This window comes from Chrysemys picta, chromosome 23 (assembly GCF_011386835.1).
Source record: "Chrysemys picta bellii isolate R12L10 chromosome 23, ASM1138683v2, whole genome shotgun sequence".
Lineage (NCBI taxonomy): Eukaryota > Metazoa > Chordata > Testudines > Emydidae > Chrysemys > Chrysemys picta.
This window is the reverse complement of record NC_088813.1, coordinates 19,563,275-19,584,451: the sequence shown is the minus strand read 5'-3', so window position 1 is coordinate 19,584,451 and position 21,177 is coordinate 19,563,275. Positions and strand designations below refer to the sequence as shown.

General features: G+C 47.8%; 1 protein-coding gene across 1 annotated transcript in view; it reads right to left on the bottom strand.

The window, feature by feature from the left end:
- Positions 1-14,984: 14,984 nt before the first annotated feature.
- The window catches only part of UTP11 (UTP11 small subunit processome component), a 99,832-nt gene continuing 93,639 nt past the window's right edge, over positions 14,985-21,177 (bottom strand). Inside the window, exons 4-9 of the mRNA XM_065576932.1 lie at positions 20,480-20,582; positions 19,852-19,965; positions 18,928-19,021; positions 18,434-18,564; positions 15,881-15,991; positions 14,985-15,270 (exon numbers count right to left, since the gene is read on the bottom strand). Of these exons, the coding sequence (XP_065433004.1) occupies positions 15,187-15,270; positions 15,881-15,991; positions 18,434-18,564; positions 18,928-19,021; positions 19,852-19,965; positions 20,480-20,582 (637 nt within the window). The 3' untranslated portion in view covers positions 14,985-15,186. The remainder of the gene's footprint in view (positions 15,271-15,880; positions 15,992-18,433; positions 18,565-18,927; positions 19,022-19,851; positions 19,966-20,479; positions 20,583-21,177) is intronic.

The window sequence follows — 21,177 nt, the reverse complement described above, 5'->3', positions numbered from 1 at the left end:
CTCCAACAATCACAAGATTGGCTTTACAATCATGAATAAGATTCTTTACAAGAATAAATGTGGGGTTCTTTTTATTTGCCTTCTGCTTTTTTGAGCCTTCAGGATGAACTGGGGTCACATTTTGATGCTTTCTCCACAGCCACAAGGGCCAGAAAGCTACTTTTTCTGTAGCAATGAAGGCTGACATCATCCCAGATCCACTTGCCTCCAGGAGCTGGGGCTTTAAGGGAAACAATAATGATCGTGAGACTCATGACAAAATCACGAGAGTTGGCAACTCTGCAAAGGGCATTTTCCCCACAGTCACAGTAAGAGTCACCGAGGGCTGCACTGGGCTCGACACTGACATGTAGATGCTGTGTTGCTTGAGGCCCAACAAATAACAAAGCCACATCCAGCTAGTGGAGCTGCTAATGTATTGATAACTGAGGAATTGAGGTTCCTCTGGATGAGCGTCCTGGAGGACGTATTCTTTAAAGCTCCCAGGAACCATTGCTGGAGCCATTAGCACATGTAGTTGTGAGTGAGGTGTCTCAGAGGCTGCTTGGCTGCCTGTTATAATGAGGTTTCTGTAGTAAGCAGCCAGGACCCAGTGCAGAGGCAGCACAGGAAACTCTTTAATGGGGTGAAGCGCAGTTCAGAAGAAAACCTGAATGGCAGATCCAGCCTTCCCCACATCTGAGCTCTGTGCTTGGCCAGCCCCACTTCGGCAGCCTGTCTCCAGCAGCCGCCGCTACCTCCAAATGAGCTGAAAGAGGGAGCACGTGCTTTGAAAGGGCTAAAAAATATGTGGAATATATTATCAATCCACAAGCTGGTGCAGGCGGTTAAGGAAACTGTGAGGGAAAATGCCTTTCTGAGGTCTTCTCTGGGTGTGCAGGAGAAAATTCCATTAATAAGGAGCTATTGAGAGGTACGGCCAAAAGTCAGAGCCGAGTGCAGCTTTGAACTGGTTCAAAGTCACAGGTCAGGAGCATTTCCAGGGCTGGGATGAGAAGCAGCTACCCACCTCTCTTCAGATTCAGTTAAAAGGTCGTCTCAGCAAATCAATCCACCATGAAAATAGAAGCAAATGCATTCCGAGAGAGCTATTTAAAAAATGAAAGCAGCCAAGGTAGAGATGGAGTGGGTATGTTTGGGTGGCTCAGGGATGGAGAAGGCACAGGGACGGAGGGTAGACCCGGGTGGCACAGGGGATGGAGATGGCACAGGGATGGGGCGAGTACACCTGAGTGACACAGGCACAGTGCTAAACTATTTGGCCAACATGAACCCATGCCTGCTGTGTTCTGCCATCTGGGGAGAACAAGGAGCTCTCACCAGCCCTAGCCTTGGATAAGAATTATTCCCTGCAGTGCTCCTTGGCTCATCGTCCTGCAGCATACAGGGGCATTGGCACAGCAGAGGATGCCCAAACTATAGCTTCAAGGGCAGGAGAAGCCTCTCATAAGGAGAGGGTGATGCATGTTCAGCCCTGCAGCAGCCACTCTGCTTGTCCTGATGAGCAATGGGCCCCCATGTCACAGAGCTCTAGACAGAGGGGCCCAGTGCACAGCAAGGGGTCTGCCACGGGATGGGAGCTGGACAGCCTGGGTGAAAGAATGCCCAGCACTATAGTTTCAGGCCATTGGTCTATGTGTCATCCTTGCTTTCAGACACAGTGTGTCCCTCTTGCTCCAAGCAGCTGTAGATTACTGCGGGTACGTCTACACTCAAACCGCTCACTGCAGCGATGGGAGGGGTTCTCTGGTCGCTGAGTAAATCCAGCTCCCCAAGAGGAAGGAGCTAGGCTGATGGAAGAATGCTTCTGTTGGCTTAGCGCTGTTTATACCGGGGGTTAGGTTGGCATAGTGCTTTCTACACCCCAGCGAGACGTAGCTTTGCCAATGGACGTTTCAGGGTAGACCAGCCCTAAGGGATTATCAGCAGTGAGGCACTGACATGTCTCCAGGGACTAGCTGCAGTTTTCAGGGAGTGTTTCAGTCAAACGCTTGCAGGCCATCTATCACTTCCCGTCTCCTCCAGGCAACCGAGATCGGGGGGCCTTTCCTGGCTCACCGTCCCAAGGCTGAGCCTGAATGGGAGGTTCGGCGCATTCTCAGTGCGTGTGTGTCTGTGGATCCATTAGAGACCCTCATTTCCTGGTCAGGTCAAATTACTACGTGGCCACTGGGTCGGCTCCTTCCCACCTGCCCTCCTGTGCGTTTGGGAGCTGACACTGGCAGCCCCTGGGCCCAGGTTGGTTAATTTGTGCAGGGTCCAAGTGTCTCTGGAGACAAAGTGGGAGCAAAACTCTGCGCTTGCAGGCCGCATGCCTGCGGAGTGAGGGCCCTGGATCTCAAAGAGCTCCCAGTCCCGTCTGCTGCTCTCCGAGTCTGGCTGTAGAAGAACGACTGTGAGATGATTAAAAACATGAAGGAGAGGCTTTGATTGATAAAGAAAGCAAAACAGTTTACCGTATTATGTAACATTGCTCTGTTGAAACAATGCAGGAAAGTTGCCTTGTTCCAATAAATCAGCCGCTCAGGAGGCTGCGCTGGGAAGGCGCAGACGTGAATCACACCTTACTTCATACGCCCTGCAGCGCTTTCACGGATCGTTCCAGTTTTAAAGATTAATGGCACTTGCAGATGTAGATTATCTTCGCTTTCCTTTCAACTTCATTATCAGAAGGGCTCTTTTTAGTGTAATTATTGCAGCTAGAGTCTCCCAGGCAGGCTTAGCCTCCCAGCTGTGGCCCCTTGTGCTGTATAGGAGGCTTGGGCCAGGATAGATGGTCTGATGCTGCCTCCTCTCCGCCTGGCACTTCCCGCTTCCCCCTCTCTGCTGAGAGCCGAGGTGGGAACTAACATGGCCCCAAACTTCAGTGGGGACAGCTCAGGAAAGGGACACAGGGAGAGACGCGGCACAACCAGCTGGGTCCCTGGAAGGCAGGGCCTTGGCGGGCTACATGGGACACAAGGGCCCAACTATTGCACGGGGCTGGGGAGCCGCTGAGGAGGAGTGGCTCAGGGTGAGGTACCCTTGATGTTTGCAGACAGCCTCCGGCCTGGGAGAACTGAGCCCCAGTGGCTCCTGGCTCCGTCCCGCTCTCCACCTGCGTTCAAGGTGGGATAGCCCTGCAATGGGCGGAGGAAGTGAAACCCACACACCTCCTGGGGCAGGGGCGGGGGGTCTGTCCCATCTAGTGGCACCGAGACCACTTAGAGAGAGTTCAAATGAGTCTGCTCGACAGCCTTCGCTCAGAGCCAGCTGGCTTTTAGCTCCTGCGGTAGAGGCTCCTGCACTAAGCTCCAGAGGTCCCCGGTTCGATCCTGCCCGCCGACGACCGGGGTTTGTCAGTGTTACAGAAGCACAAAGCCCCCACTGGGCTCAGGTAACGGAGCCCCTGGCAGGAGCAGCCTCACCAGGCACGGATTATCCAGCTCACTCACTGCCTCCGAGTCAGAGGGGATTGTGACTAATCAACTGATTACATCTGTGACAGACAGGCCGTTCTGGAGGGCAGTGTGATGCTCTCCTTTGGGGCGCACAGTGTCACTTGGGGTCCCAAGCAGCTGGGGGGACAGACAGTGAGCAGTAAGCCACCTTCCAGGCCCCACAGCATTGGCAGAGGAAACAGGTGGGTTGTTAAAGTAACTAAGAATTGTCTCCTCCCTCAGTACCAAGCTGAGGCCTGAATTCAGCTGTGACACCTCCCAGCCATTACCCTAGTGCATGGTCCAGGGGGCCAGGCAGCCTTCAAGGGCAAGCCTCCGCCCCACGTAGGGTGACCAGACAGCCTAGCCCCACGGCAGAGAGCAGGCGAGAGTGGCTGGTGGCTCCCCCATCTGTCTGCCTGCGGCTCCCACAGCCCACTGGAGCAGCACAGCGGGGCAGGCAGCTGCCAATGCAGGGGGAGCAGCTCGTCGGCCACCCCTGGGGATGCAGTGAGTGGGCAGTGGCGAGGGGCACTGCAGCAGCTCTCAAGTGGGCAGGAGCACTGCATGCCCCATGCAGTGCGGGGTGGGGTGTGGGAAGGGGCCCTTCCCCGATCTGAGCTGTGGCTGTGTGGGGCACCTGGAGGGGAAGGGGGACTGAAAAGCCTGTCCCCCCTGCCGGCACTTGCTCTGCGAACATAGCCCTCCAGCTTGCCTTGCCCCTTCTCTGCTCCCCCACACACAGCCCTTGTCCCAAACCCCGCCTGCTGCTGTGTGGGGCTGGCACCAGCTCTCAGCGGCTCTCCGCCTGCTACAGGATGGGAAGGAAGCCCTGCCAGCTCAGGCTGGGGTCATGGTGAGGCTGCTCTGTCCCTGGGGACCCGCTGCGATTTGGGCCCACGTCTTCGATCCCTGGGGCTCCTCTACCAGCCTGCTTGGTATCAGCATTCCACCAGGCCCTGGGTGCTTTACTGGGGGGTGGGAATCAATACTGTGGGGGGGTTCAGAGCTGACCCCCCAACCCAAGATGCCCAGAGCCCAGGCCTTGGCCTGCACATGCTGATACCGACGCATGTCCTGATCCTGCTATGTGCTGTGTGTCTGATTGTCGCTGCGTGCTCCTTGAGGCAGGACCCGTGGCTATGCTTGGCTAGCCACCCTTGATGCCCTGTGCTGATACTGCCTTGGGGGTGGAGGAGCCCGAGACCTTCCTTCCCCCGCCGCTCCCTGAGGCCACAGCCCCTCTGACACCTCCGTACTGACACCACCATCTGCTGAAGGAGTGAGCTGGCACAGATTGCTGGTTTAAAATAAAGCCAGGGCCTCGCTGGCGTGTCAGATGGAATCTCCGAGAACAGACTGATCTCGTCCCAGGAGCCTTTCTGGGGATTCAGAATGGCACAGGCAGTTACTATAATTCACTGGGTGACTGAACGCCCAGCACACAAAGGATTGACTGCACATGGCAGGTCACCCTCTGGCTTCAGGGGCTGCTGCCCCTTCCCTTCCACCAGGGGCTCAGGTCGCCCTGTGCTAGGAACTGGTTGGGTAGAGCCAGCAATCCCAGCCCTGGTAAGGAAAGAGAACATCCCAGCAGGCTGCTGGGTGAGACGGAGAGGCCATTGTCCCAGCTGAGCTGTGCTGCTGGCGGAGGAAACACTCGCTGCTTGTGCGTGACACCTCAGTCCTGGCTCAGCCCAGCTCTGTGGGTAACGCGGTGTTTGCACAGCCAAGGGCTGGGGTGGCAAGCGGGAGTGCAGATGGGCTGGGCCAGGAGCTGTGGAATCGTCTGGAGCTGGAGGGGAAGTTGGAAGAGGAGCTGCCATTGTGGGAGTTTCTTTTGCAAAACAAGAACTGGTCTGGCCAGCTCCTCACTCCAACGTCCCCCAGGCTCATTACCCCTCTGTCCCACTTGCCTTCCAAATGGGGCTTTTCCCGGTCCCTCAGGGTCCTACCAGGCAGCTGGGTCTGGGTCTCCTTCTCCCATGGCTGAGCCCTGGACTGGTCCAGTGCAGGCTTGCTGCCAGCTCCTTGGGAGATTGTGTCTGGCTCAGGGAAGACAGTGGATAGCAAAGGGGGGGAGGGGCTCCCCAGCCAATGCACCCATCACTTCTGTTGTGTTCCTCATGCAACACCCTGTCCCTGTCCCTCGCAGTGACACTCATCTGTTAGCGCGTGGTGTGTGTGGACGCGTCACTCTGGGCATGCGCGTGCAGGGTGGGCAGGGGTGTATGTACATTGGGGTGGGGGTGCGGTGTGTCTGCTTGGACATAAGCTTTCACCTGGGCAGGGGAGACCCAGGGACGGAACGCTGCACTGAGCTGCCTGTTCCATCTGATCAAGCCGGGATTGCTTCTATGTAAAGATAAACTGGCCATTGTTGCCAAAAATAAATGTTAGTGTTCCAAATCCACACTTCAATAGCACCAGCTCATTAGAGATGCATATCATTTGGCTCCAGTCCCACACCTTCCAGCTCGTTATAAATATGCAGTTGCTGCTGGCTCTACCCCAATCATCTCTGCAATCAGAGCTTTTAATTAGGTTAATTAAATTGTATCAAACCTCACAGGGACGCAGTTCACTGATGCTGATGAGGCAGCCAAAACAGACCTTAACTCCAGCTCTAATGAAAGCCCTGCTGCCTGCTGCAGCTAATGACAATGCATAATAAATTAGAGCTTCCCTAGAAAGGTGCATCAGGGCTAGTGCTTAAGTAAATGATGATCTATATTCACTAACTTCCTATTTCTGGCTGCAGGTCTGCCAAGCCAGGAACATCCTGGGACCATGTTCTCACTAAATAATGGATTCTGACCTGCTCAGAGCCCACCATTCACCTTAGATCTCGTCCTATGCTAAAAACTTTTAGTACATAACATTATACTGACAGCAGAATAAATATTTTGGTATTTTGCACTTTGTGACAGAGCTTGCTTTGCCAAGACGCATGGCTGCATCGTCTATTTATTTATTAGAAACTCTCCTCAAGTTCATTTGACCAGGAGCTTTTGGCTGAAAGGAAAAACTGAATTTTGCACCCAAGTTTGATAAGAAAGCTTCTAGCCTGGGATTTCCTGTGAGTCCCACTCTGACTGTTGTCCTGTGATTGGCCAGATGTCAAAAGCCCAGCCCACACCTGTTGTCCTGTGGGTTGGCCAGTTTGGGGAGCTGGGAGAATCCAAACCACCCTGGGAGCTCAGAGGACTCAAGGTTTTATCCTGCTACATTTAATAACAATTAATCACTGCCCTGTGCTGCGAACATTAATTGCCTTGCAGTTGTCAAAGCCAGGGCTAGAAATCAAGAGCCCTGCCACTGCTCTGCGACCCTGGGTACATCACCGCACCTAAGAATATGAGAAAGGGCTAGGAAGCTTCTGCTGGTCTGGGAAGAGCAGCTGGGCTTGAAGCAGTGTGTTCTATCAGATCAGCATCTGGGCCACCCTCAGAGCCCCTGGAAGGCCCTCAGCAATGCACTTCACCAGCCAGGCCTTGTTCCTGCCTATGATTTCAATGGCCATAGCCTTTGAACTGCTAACAACAGCCCCGCTCCAGTGGGGCATTTCAGAGTGAGTACAGAGGGATTCAGTGACCTGGCCAAGGTCACTCAGGAAGTCCGTGGCAGAGCCAGGAATTAAACCCACATCTCCTAAGCCCCACTCAGTGTCGTTACCCCAGTGCAGGCTCCTGGCTTTTGGGCAGCAGGGCAGGGCCACAGCTGGGCCCTGAGACGGTTTCACTGGTAACTAGGATCCTGTTTGGGGCTGGGCTTGTGGTTCTATCCCAGGGAAGGGGCTTTGGTGCTGCTGCTGAACCTTCAGGCACTAGGGCTATTTCTGAGTAGTGACTGGGAAATCCAGGCCTGTTGCGCTGACCTGCCGTCTGCATCAAGCTCCCTCTGAAAATGATGCCTACAGGAAACCCATCTGATATGCTTACGGACTTCTGACTCTGCTGCTAGTAATAGAGCGCTGCAGTTGCCTAGAGATAATCCTGCAAACATTTTAATGTACCCTGCTATTAACTTTTATAGGCAGTCATTATCAATTGAGTTCTTGAGCTTGAACAAGGAATCACATGAAATTGTTATATGGCAGAATATTATTCAGAGTCACCTGAAACCCAAGCCGTGAAGCTGTGGGGTATTTTGATATCTGCATTCAGCAAGCTGCAGGGAATCTCCTCACCAAGGAACTTGTTGGTTCAGTCATTGTTCTGATCATTTTAGTAGCAGAGCAACAAGCAGACACTCTCCTCTCCTGCCCACAAGGTCCATTTAAGCACCAGCTGGAGGATGTAAGAACCCACTGATTTCCCCTTCTCTAGAGCCTACACCAGCTCATAGGTCAATGACACCCTCAACGTGCAGTATACTTGGCGTGTGGCCAAGATGACACAGCTACTGCTCATACGCCTGTCTCCTAGGGACTGTCCATCTTCAGTGTTCTACAGACAATCGCTGAGCATTGACTCCTCACCATGCAGCCCCAGCCGCTCTCACCCCCTTTAGAGGTGAGGAAACTGGGGCAGGGAATGTGGGCAAGACCTTGCCCTGGTTTTTGCCTTCTGCAATCCCATGCAAATCAGGCCAGGATCTGGCCCTTTGTGACTTACCCAAGAGTCCAGGGAGAGGAAGTGTTGGGTCCAGAATTCCTGACTCCTGTTCTGCACACAGAACACTGGACTGAACCACTAGGGCACTCTGGCCCAAGTGTGAAATTAACAAAGCCTTGCACGAGGGCATGCAGAGCACATCTGCAGCAGAAATCTGGCTGCCCTTAGACACAGACACACACACAGACACACACACACAGCAAAGGGATAATACAAGACAATGAGATGCAAATGGTCATGCTAAAACCCCTCCTTTTCTTTATTTCCCCAAATGTATTTATAATTGTATCTATATGCAGGGAGCAGACTGTGAGGGGAAGCTGGCTTCAGTGACTCCTGAAGGGACATGTGTCATACATGGCAGCTGACATCCAATCTGATTCCACAGGTAAAATGGGGTCTGAGATCTTCTCCAGCGAACACACACCTTGATTAAGCCAAGCAGCCCCTGGATGTCAGTGCTCCAAACACACCAGAAACTGCACTGACTTGGCTATAAAGAAAAACCCAAACTCCTTCCCTTTTCCAGCAAGTGCCCAGCTCTTAATTCTCCTGCTGGCCCCACACGTCTGCACCACAGAGAACAGGCTCCTGGCACCAAGAGGCCTTGTTTAACCTGTGACACCATTTCCAGTATTTAATTACCTGGATGTTTCTCTCTAAGTTGAGCAGTGGCCGCCCTGTGAGATGTACAGACACAAAGATGGATGTGCCAAGGAGATACAGGAACATCACTTTCTTTAGCTCTTTGAAATAGTGTGTGTGAATGTTGTGCTGGTGAAAGATGCTGTGCTGACAACCCAGGAGTTCTCCGCTGAGCACAGCAACGCAGGGCAGTGAGCAGGACTCAGCCCTGACTTCCAAGGGGGAGGGGGCAGGTAGATTCACTCTCTAATGTAATGCCCATTGAAGCCTGAGGCCCTCAGCTGAAGCTTGTAAGTCACATTTTATAGCATGGGCTCTGGGTGGGGAGCTTATCCCAACTTATTCCTCATTTGCCATCAGATGCTAAAAACATTCAGTCACTACTGCCACAGGCTGGATTTGAACTGGTGCCCAAGGGTTCAGAGGCTCCACACCACCTTCCCAGCAAAGGAGCTGTTTGAATGTACGCAGTGAAGACAACTATTTCCGTGCTCTAGGAACTTGGAGAATTCCCATGGAGAAGGGACCTGAAGCCTGTCCTCCTGTGCATCTGCCTTTAGTTTGCAGGGGAGGAGCTTGTGTCCTAACCGCAAGCAAGAGACCCAGGCTGCCGGTGAGCAAGCCGAATGAGGGAGAAGTGCCTTGTGCCAGCACAATTACAAGAGGCACTGCATTCCCCCTACAGAGTCAGGACAGCTGCCAGAGCTCAAATACACTTTCTATAAAAGAGCAATGTCTGCTTGAAACCCCACAGACCTCCAGCTGAGTGCAATCAGCTCTTCCATCCCTTACTAGCCTGCCTGTTATAAGATATTGGGAATAGCTGGATCATTTCCAGGGGTTAGGTCACTAGCCCATCACCAGCCTTGACTTGCCAATGGTGAGGTGTTTGCCACATGCCTCAGACATTACACACACTGGACATTCCAAACCCTACACTGATGAGCCGTTCTAGCTCAGGCTGTGTCAACTCAGAATTGCCTTGATTTCTTCCACTGAGGCTTTGAATTGCTGGTTTTCTCTTCCACCCTTTCTAGTATTTGTTGCAACTCAGCTGAATTTACACAAGGATGAAGATTATACTTATTTAGGCATTTTGATTTCAGCCCAAAGAAAGCTTCACCCCAAAAGTCACTGATGCAATACACTGAGCTCCCTTCATATTGATGTTAAATAAAAATACATCTTACAGTTTAGCCCAATTGATTGTTAAAACGAATTTCCCAATCTGTATTACATATTACACCAGAATTCATTGAAAATTAATTTTAAAAAATCTTATTGATTTTTCACACCTTATGCTTTTTGCATTTTTCTGAATATTGCCAGTGCCAAGCCCAAGCATTCAATATTCAAGCAGATTGCCTTAACAATCAGGAGATGCCTAAAATATGTGCACTTTGCATTCTGGTTACTGAGCTTCTAGAGGTTACATTTCAGGCTTTTCTCCATAGCCAGGAAGAAACTGACTTTTTTTAAAAAGCTGAGTCTCTAGTAACCACCTGACTCCAGGAGCTGGAGTTTTAAGGAAAACACCAATTATCGTGAGACTTTTGATAAATTTGAAAGTTAGTAACACTGGGAAACAGAGTTCAGTTTCTCTTTTGTAAGTGAAAGTGACTGATTTGCTAAATTCTCACACACTAGCCCATCTCTGCCACCATATTGTTTCAGTTGCAAACACTCCAGGGAAACATTAATTAACAAAATAACAAAGAGCTGTTTCCCCTGGAATCCTGGAAACGTTCCTGTTGGGGGAAGTTTTAGAACAGCTGGACCGGAGTTACGCTGACAGCCCCAGAAGCCTGCCCTCAGCAGAATGGTCAGGCCCTGGAGGCCCTTGGAATTGAATACTAAGGTGCTTCATGTGAGAGGCAGCTGGCTCCTAGAGGACCTGCTAAGCTGTTCTCTTGGCCAATGCACAAGAACATGGCACCTCCTAATTAAATTAGAGACAGGCAGGTGCCACATTTTCTTGTTTTCATAAATATAAAGAAAGCTGATTTGGGTTCCAGTAACTTCCCCCGCTGTGCACCCTGGAGAACCACCCAGCTTGTGCAAGGTGCCTTACAGAACGCTGTGGCCAAGCACGAAACGCTGAGCCAAACGTGGTGAGACTGAGCATGTCACTTGGAGAACGTCCCTAGTGCCAGCTGGGAGTTGAGTGGAGAAGCTACAGACAGACATCAACTTGCTTTATTGCTTCATGTTCTGACAAGTCCTGGTACCATGCTGCTCTGCATGGCTGTGTTCGCAGGCCAAGTATTGCAGTGCATGTATCACTATCAGGGCTTCATTCAAACATGTACCTATAGCTGGGATTACACAATGCCCAGTGTAGAGAAGCGTGGACGCATTAATTGACATTTATAGAGACAAAATGGCAGGACGTGCTGGACAGCTCCCACTGTGCAGCTGAAAACAGTGGGAATTACAGGACCTTGCCCTGCCTCCCACAGCTTTCAATAACAACCCAGGAGACGAATGTGAAAAACAGAAAATCCGTCACCAATATGTTTTCAAATTCAAAAGTGAATTCCAGTGCGACTATATTTGTGACTGCACTTGGGCAAAGGGTAAAAAATTATTTGCCAAATATTTTATTCCAGAAATATAATCATTTGGCTGATCATCACATTCTGCAACTTTTTATGAATTTACCCCACTTTGCAAATTGGCAGGTATGTTTACAAGATCACATTGTTTTATTTGAACAATGTGGTAGTTTCTGAAAAAGTCACCAAAATTTAGAAATGCTTGGAGAGAGACATGGAATTCCTGAGTTCTGATCCTGCCCAAGTTTTTAAAAAAGTTACCTGAAGACCTTTACAAAGTATTCTGGCGACTGGTGTCTTGGAGATTAAAGGGATGGCTTTATTTACCAAGCAGACTGTACTTCTCAGTCAAGTCCTGGACATCATTCCACACACAGCAATGCACCTCAGAGCCAGGGCTGAGAGTTGGATGGCAGTTGTACCCCATCTCTTAGTCCTCTGCCTCATAGCCCCACGCTGTGGAACGCTACTGCCATCTGCTGGGCCCCTCAGTTGTAGGACGAATTCTATAAAATTATACTTTGTGCTGCTGGCTCATTCATTATTTAAATATTCTTCTGTTTTATTCGCATTTAGTAAGGAAACGTCTGTGGGACAATGTTTCAGCTAAATGCCAGAACGCTAGATGATCACTAAAGACACCCATTTAAGGGGGGACTTGCATCTGCAGAGTTTAATTGTCCTTTGTTTAATCCAATTCTCCCTGTAACTACAGCAGCCATGCCAAAGTCCATTCATGCTGGGGCTGGAGGGTTGGCAAGAGGGTCATTAGCTCCAGCTACTTATTGATGTAGTCAGTATGGTTTAGAATATGCCCTGGGATTGGAGGGGAGGCAGTTTGGTCTAATGGAGACTGTGATGCAGGAGAAGTCAGGTTCCAAACCTGGCTCTGCTCTTGAACATGGCACACTGGCAAAATTTACAGTCGCTTAAAGTGAGGCACTTTGGCTGGGGTTGCCAAAGGACCAGAGCACTCAAATGCCATGGCACTTCAGTCCCTAGGCGTCTTCAAAAGCCCAGCCCTAAATCTGTAGGAAGGCATTTTCAAAGCAGGCTGGTTCTCAGAAACTGAGTGCCTAGAGCTCGGATTTCAGTGGCAGCTGCAGCTCTAGCAGTGGCCTGCTTTTCACTGTGGTGCCTCAATATAAAGTCAGAATCCTAATTTCAGGCACCGCACCTCTGAAAATATTGGCCTGACTCCATTTCGCTCTCTGCAGAAGAGAGATGAGTGGCTTATATGCATCACCAGAGTGATGAGAAGATTCATTTATCTGTACCATGCTTTGATGACGTACAGGACTAAATATTAGTAGACATTTTGCAGTCAGCACAGTATGCAGAATTCATATTAGCATTTCTGCCCTGGATTCTGCACACGAAAGCATCACTGAGAAGAAAGATCTGAGGACAGTTTTATCTGTCTGCCTAGTATTATCTCTACTACACATTTGGACTGACAACTGTTGCTGCGTTTTTCCCCCCCCCTTTCGGCAGACGAACCAGACAAACAGTCCAGCCTCCCGGGACATTTTTATAACAAGGACTTCATGTCAGTTCACTCTGGGCGTTATTCTCCTACAAAACGGTGACTGGGCAACAAAATGGCAGATGAGATTTCAATGTTGATAAATGCAAAGTGATGCACATTAGAAAACCCCAATTAAACATATAAAATGATGGAGTCTAAATGAGCTGTTACCACTCAAAAAAAGATCTTGGAGTCAATGCGGATAGGTCTCTGCAAAGATCCACTCAATGTGCAGCGGCAGTCAAAACAGCAAACAGAACGTTGGGAATCATTAAGAAAGGGATGGAAAATAAGACATTGTCTCTATATAACTTCATAATATGACCACATCTTGAATACAGCATGCAGATGTGGTTACTCCAGCTCAAAAAGATATAATGGAATTGGAAAAGGTTCAGAAAAGGGCAACAAAAATTATTAGGGGTATAGAACAGCTGCAGTATAAGGAGAGATTAATAAGATTGAGGCTTTTCAGCTTGGAAAAGAGACGAAGAATGGGAATATGATCGAGGTCAATAAAAGCATGACTGGTGTGGAGAAAGTAAATAAAGTGTTATTTACTCCTTCTCATAACACAAGAACTAGGGGTCACCACATGAAATTAATAGGCAGCAGGTTTAAAACAAACAAAAGGAAGTATTTCTTCACACAACACACAGCCTGTGGAACTCTTTGCCAAAGGATGTTGTGAAGGCTAAGACTATAACAGGGTTCAAAAAAGAACTAGGTAAGTTCATGGAGGATAAACCCATTAGCCAGGATGGGCAGGAATGGTGGTCCTAGCCTCTGTTTGCTAGAAGCTGGGAATGGGTGACAGGATGGATCACTTAAATGATTACCTGTTCTGTTCTTTTCCCTCTGAAGCACCTGCCATTGGCCACCATTGGAAGACAGGATACTGGGCTACATGGACCTTTGGTCTGAACCTGTATGGCTGTTCTTATGTAGGCAATTCATCACTTGCTCCTTCACCAAAATGTTTTACTCTAGCTTAAGGTATGTCTATACATACAGCGCTTCAGCTGAACCGAGACAGCTGCACCGCTGCAACGCATCTGGTGAAGACAATCTATACCGATGGGAGAAAGCTCTCCCGTTGGCATAAAATAACCACTTTCGTGAGCGGCATAAGCTATGTTGGCAGGAGCAGCTCTCCTGCAGACACAGCGCTGGGCATACGAACGCTTAGGTCGGTGTAACTCATCGCTCAGGGGGTGGAATATTCACACCCCTGAGCGTCATAAGTTTTGCCAGCATAAGCTACATCTATACTACAGCCTAAGAAACAAAGTAAGTTCTCCTCCAAGAGCATCCAAAGGGTTCTCTTCATGTGCACTCAGTTGTCAGACAGGCTCAGGTTGAAGGGACATGAGATAGCGAATGTACTCACACAGGCACAGCTTCCAAGGACATGTCAACTAACTGTCCCCATGTGAATTCACCCTCCAGGCACTCAGACTCCACAGCAACGAGCAAAGTATACACAGAACAGATATCCTGCTGCCTTGCCTCTGGGGCTGAGTGGCTTCCCCTTCTACGTATCAATCTGAGGAATGCCTATGCTCAGGCTCACTGGGTCAGTTTGGGAATTTCCCTCAGAGCAGGCAGTGCCCTTTTGGAAAGTTATGAGATACAAGAAACCAAAACACAAAAGGCAGCAAGTTCATGTGACCCAGGTGCAGTTATGTAGCACCTGTGGCTTTCTTGGGGACTGTACAGTTATTTACAGGGAATATAGAGAGAAAGGGATAAGCCCACCTATTTCTGCCTTCACACTACATCGCTCCTCCTTAACCCCACTGTATAAGCCTGCGGCCAGGGAAGAGTATTGATTTAATAACATGCCCTTATGCAATGCCCCTCACAAGTGTTATAGTTCTGCAAAATAAATATGAATAGACAGAACAGAGAAGTCAAGCGAGAGGAAAAATGGAAGGAGATGCAATGGAACAGATAAAGTAGATGCTTAGAGATTGATCCTAGACTTTTACCATCTAGAACAATAGGACAAGAGAGCTGGTCTGGAGCCTTCACCAGACCTAGGCAGACCACCATCCCCTAGCCACAAACTTTACCCCTCTCCCTGGTCAGGGCCCAGTCTCCCCTTTGTTTGTGTATTGTGCACACAAAATGCAGTTACAAGCTCAGCATTTCTCTCTTAGGGTTTAACCAAGGTATCTGGACACCTCTTCTGGGGTTTCCAATGTGTAAATACCAAAACTGAAGCAGAAATCTTCTTGGATTTATTAAATGGAAGGTGTTATAGTTACAAATACCCATAAGGCTTACTTTAATGTTTTGTCAAACTGCAGTGAAAATAAGCCTGATACTGACAAAATACCAGCACTTCTCCACAAGAAGCAACATATTCGTTATGTCAACTAGATCTACACAAGGACGTCAAAAACTATTTCACAGAAAAATTAACGTTTCCGTTGGAATTTGAATTTGTAAACAGCTGGGCTATTTACGGTTTCTTTCTTCACCTTCACTTTGTAAGTTTTGTCCTGAAACGAAACAAACAATTATTTTCTTTCCCATCAAATGATAAGAGAAACATACCCTAAGGAGAGAAAATGGAAATGCTGGTGGAACTCAAGGTGCAGATTAGGTTCAGTGGAAACTGGGCAATTCCTCATCTTTAGTGGGCAGAAGATATTTTCATCTGCTCTTTCATCTCTAACTGTGGTGCTAACCACACAACCTGTTCTTTGACTGGCAAGTCCCCACTGACACAGGAAATCTCTTTAGAGTCATTGGAATTTTGAGGATCTGTTCCTAACCTAGAGAGACCACAACCTCCTCGTTCCTCCCTTCTGCTACTCCACAGCTCCAACTTCAAATTTACACAGCACTTTACAATAGACTGAATAGGCTACACAGAGAACTGACTCTCTACCCTAAATTTATGGACAAAGCCCAAATGGGTACAATATCATAGAAACAAGTTATCTGTGCTATCATTACAGCTGGAATGTTTCTAGGTAACTTTCATAAGGAGCTACCTGAAATACTCCACAACAAGTAAGGAAATGTGTGCGCACACAGACGCAATCTGTTCTCAGCTCTAAGACCCTCAACAAGCAGAGTCCAAGAGTTAAGTCTTTGCTCCCTCACCAAGAGATCTTTGCGTGCCTGGATTTTCTGAGCAATAACAAACATCTTCTTTTCACGCTCAATGCGCTGTTTCAGGAGGCTGTACTGGTGCTTCCTTTGTTCGGCTAATTTCTGAAGAAGGAAAAAAGCATTTTTTAGTAGAGCAAAGAACAAGAAAAATATATTCTCTCGCTCAACTCATCCCAGGCTGCCAGGGATCACACTTAGGGTGACTGATTTTGATGTTTTGATTAAACAAAAAATCATACAAGTTCCACGAACAAAGAGTTCTATTAAAGTACCCAATACCAATTTTGTGGTTGCTTCCAAAAGGCTCATTGTTTAACTCCTTGACTCAGAGCTGTGATTTCCTTGCACATACCATAATCCTAGCAGGGACCTAAGGGGTTAATACAGACAAGATAATTAGGACAACAGGCCTCTAGGTCTTCTCCGATGATATGTGGCTGAGACCTTGGTTTCACAGCTCATCCAAAAAGTCAATATACCACAGCAGCAAAGGACCTCCTAGCTGCTTCTTCTTGTCCTTTGTGACTGAACCGGATGCTGACAGTTTTACAGCTTGTCAGTGCAGTTGTGTCTAAGACCCCCAGTGCATGAGCGGCCGTCCTTTCTGAATGAAAGGCAGAGCTTGCTCAATACCGAGAAAGATATTACAGTCTATACCTGCCGAGTCTGCTCCAGTTTACACTCAGCCACTATATGGATCTTGAGGCACAGAAGCTAATCTTGAACTGGATAATCCTCTAGCACCATGCTGGGCATTAGCTCTGTACTGATTCAGAGGGAAAAGGGTCACCAAGACCAGTTCCTGAAGTGAAGGCATTGCATGGAGACCTCCCAGCCAAACAGTGACCCACCTGATTCTACTTCACTTGCGAGAGCTGATGGGCTCAAAAGCACAAGGTGGTATGGCTGCAATTGTGACCTTGGTAATATCATTGAACAGGACAGATCCCAACATGTTTACAATGTGACTGAATCTTTGGAAGAGGAGAAAACCCATCAGTTGAAACTAGTCCAACCACTTTAACGCCAAGCCAGAGTGAGAGGGCTGGCAGGAGGGAGGGGAGTGGGGAACGTTATCCAACATCTGATTTAAGAAGAACATGCTGCAATCTTATCATGAGCAATTTTAAACACCTTTATTTTTACCTTATTGCACATACTGACTCAAGCTTACAAGACTGCCCAATATATCCAAGCTAATTAGGAGCCATTTATACTGCTAAACCCATGCTTAGCTGCTTCTGAGAGAGAGAGAGAGAGAGAGAGAACGAACCGCTATGAAATTAAAACATCAGGAGCAAAGCTGATGCTGTCTAAGCAATTCAAGCTGGAGAACAAAGGCCTGGGTGAAACATATTTTAAATTAAAGAACAGCTAGGAAATGAGATTTCAGCCTAAATAGCTTCACGGGAAAGAGGAGAAGGCAGAGTACTGGATCACAAACGCCACTGTGTTCAAAGACAGAAGGAAAGAGAACCCAAGTGTAAATTCATTAACCAACAGCCACAGATATAAGAGGAGAGAAATCTCTGCGTATATCCCGGGGATGAGGATTGCCAGGTGCAAAGGAAAGAGGCAGAGTCTGTATATCTGTATCTACTAGAGACACCCCTTTCGCAGGGAGCTCCTCCATATCCCCACTTAGGGCTACAAGGTTGTTGGGTTTTTTGGAAGTGCTCAGATACAGCATTATTGCACTTATTTTATAGATATCTAAAACAAGCGAATGAATGAAGTCTCCCCATACCCAGGGCTTCTTAAAATCCTGGAAACCCAATTAAACAACATTTCTATAAGGAACAGCGACAGCCGTAAAATACCAAATCTGCACATGGAGTCGCCAATGGCTCTACCTGTACTTCAACCTGTACTTCCCAATAGCACTTCTGGAGTTGATACTAACGACTGCCTCAGTGGAAGAGAACTAACAGGGCCATAAGAAGAGAGACTCCTAAGAAAAAAAAATTCACCATCCATGCAGGACTTGTAAGATGTAGCACAAGTGCCCTTAGCATCAATTGAAACTGCCTCTTTTAGGGAGCAAAACCATCAAAAGATAATGAAGCTTATGCAAGAGACACACTCAGCAGCATAGCATGCACCCATGCTATGCCACCTTACTACATATGCTCTGCCAATCCATCTCAAGCCTGATGTCCAGCACCACTTCTTACTCCTGTTCTGGTCAGGAAAGAATACCGGTCATGCCCACTGTTTTGCAGTGCAGACAAGTGTCCCTAATTGACCAGGATGTTACTAAACTGCCTTTCTGCTTCTGGTCTTAGGGAAGATTTGACTACAGGAGTCCAGATATGAAAAGCTGGCACCAAGAGGACAGATGCCGATCAGTCCCTGACTCTTAGCCACTGTGCCCTCAACCCCTGATACCACCACCAAAAAGTCATAGCCTATAAAAGCAAACTTGTTCAGCCAGAGAACGCTCCAATGGACTCTTCCTAGGCCCCATTACATTTTAAGAAGTGAAGTGTAAGGACCCCATTTGCTACTGAATGCTAAATCATAAAGGGTGGCTACACAGTCTACCTTTAAATGGGCAGGGTGCGTGGCTCCTTTTACTGTTTCCTTCTGCAGGGTTTCAATGGTAGGTCGGTTATACACTCTGTCCACTAGCTCTGGGGATGTGTTCAGGTGAGTTGCAACATCAAATTCTTGAACTAAAAATATTTTTTTAAAAGAATTTAAGATTAGTAATGAGAGTTCAGAAAATTTCTTGTGATAGATTCAGCATTTCATCCAAATACGTGGCTTACACTTGCTATGAGATGGAGAGTACCAGGTCACCTTTTGCCCTCTGCAGGAGTGAGGTCCAGCCCAACTGCCTGAGCAAGGGGAGCAATCCATCTCTTTCACTGTTCAATAATGAGCCCCCAGAGTCTCAGACAAGTCACCATTTCTGAGAGAGGATCTCCCTCAAAGAGAAAGGTGTGAAGGAACAACCATACAATTTTAAAGATTTGGACACAGCCTAGAGATGCTGAAGGGATGTTCTTTTTCAATAAATAAAGCCATAATCTTACCTTCTTTTTTGGTATCAAAAAAGAACACGTGCTTGTTTGATTGCTTCCCCTGAGCATCCAGCAGGTGGAGCTCTGATTTCATCCTTTCGATTTTCTGTGGGGAGGATTAAAAACAGCCTTCAGCAGTGGGCAATGCTTCCTTTGTGTGTCAGCAACAAATATTCTCTCAATATCTAAACTCTTCATTCCTATTAATTCTTTTGCAAACATAACAACCAGGCGATTCGTCCATTGTTTACATTTGTCTCTCTTTAAAACCTTGTCAATTCAAGAAGAATTTAAAATAATTCTAAGTACTATTCCTCCCCTAACTCCTTGGTTAGGTTTGTAATTTTACAATCATTTTCCTATTTTTTTCTCCCGATTGCTGCATGAGAAAGCCACACAAACAAAAGGAAACTAACCACACAGAGGAAAGACTAGAAATGACTATCCTCAAAGTACTGGCAAAGACACAAAGGAAAACTCAAAGTGACAAATACTTTTGTTTCTCTAGTCTCATTACAGAGATCTTAGGTGCTATTGTAACAACAGCAGATACAACACTTTCAGACAGAGCTTGATCTAAATTGACTGCGTCCCTTTAAAACTAAACAGTTATTTCAGAATCAATAATCTTCAATTCATGCTAAATGTCAGAAACAAGGCCAAGCATTTAATGTCTAAAATCTACATAATGTTTTACGATAGTTTATCCAATATACCATGCATTGTCTAAGCAACGGAGCAGTCTAGGACACAGTTTCATTCAAAGACACCCCCCCCCATACAATTAAGCTGTGTCGACATTTCCTTCTGTCATTTCTTGTATGACTGAAATCTAACATCAAACAAATGCCTATCAGCCAATGGGACAAATGAAGTTAAAATGTATTCACTATGAACAAACTAGACAATAACGAGAGGATCAGTAAAGACTATTACCTTGGCCTCTGCCACTCTTTTCATTTCTACATATTTGAGATCCTGTGTCCTCATCACCTTCAGCTGTTCCTGGGTCACCTCTTCCTTTGGCTGCTTAATTACATGAACTCCATCCTAAAAGCAAACAAAGTACATTAGCTGCAGAGATCAACACACTCCTAAAAGTAAGGCCTTGTCTACACTATAAAATTCTGTCAGCAAAAGTTATACCGCTTTAATTAAAACCGCTGTTGCATGTCCATACTAGTTCTTTGTGTCAGCAGAATGCATCCACACTAACAGCTCTTGCAGTGACACAGAGAGCAGTGCACTGTGGTAGCTATCCCACTATGCAACTGGCCGCAGGGGGCTTTGGGAAGGGTTTGCAATGCCTCATGAGACAGGTATAGCATCACATGATGCAGGTTTCTCAATCCCATCACTCAAGGGGCATCCTAGCAGATTGTCAGTGGCTTTTCAACTGAAGGGTGTGATGAGAGGGAGAGGAGAGCGGTGTGTCTGGACAGGGGAGAAAGCAGGCTGACTGACCTGTCCTGAGGCGGGGGAGGGGGACAGAGGAAACCCAGGCACCCATGACCCAAAGCAGAATAAGGCCACCCTGTCTGAATACAACAAACCAGAGTCTCACCTGGAGCTGCACACGGGTCATTTTAAAATAAAACTCATCAGGATTTTTCTCCAGAGCTTTCTTGCGAAGTGCTTTGAGCACATTCTGTTTCTTGTGATAGTCACTGAAAAACAAGCCAATATATTTAACACCGCCTGCATTCATATATGCACACACATCAAATGAAACACTAAATACTCAATAATGATGCTAAATTTGCAGCAGCAAAAAAGACATTACAAATAGAACCAGAAATCCGCAGACCATTTATCCACTGGATTTATTCCTTTCACCAAGCTGCCAACATGATCATCTCCACATGTTCAGTGGCAAAATAGCAGCTTTGCCTCCCTCACCCCAACTCAAGTCTCGCTGAGACCAGAACCCGCAGACCTGCAAGAAGCTCAGCCACTAACTCCATCAAAGAAAGGGGTTTTTTGGGGGTTTTTTAAGTGTGGTGGTAGTCACAAGAGTGACTGTAATAGTGGGATCTCTCTTAAATCTCAACACTACAGACACTCAAGGATTCACATATGGACACAAACGGGAAGTCCTATTGAGGTCGAGGAGGATACTCGGGTGAGTAAAGCGAGGCACGTGCTTAGCAGTTTGCAGGAGCAGGGCCTCACGGAAGTCACAGGGCAACACGTGTACTCGTGTTCCTGTCCCCCGAGAGCGTGAGGCGGCTGCACGGGCGGTGAGAGCGGGGGGGGCCAGAC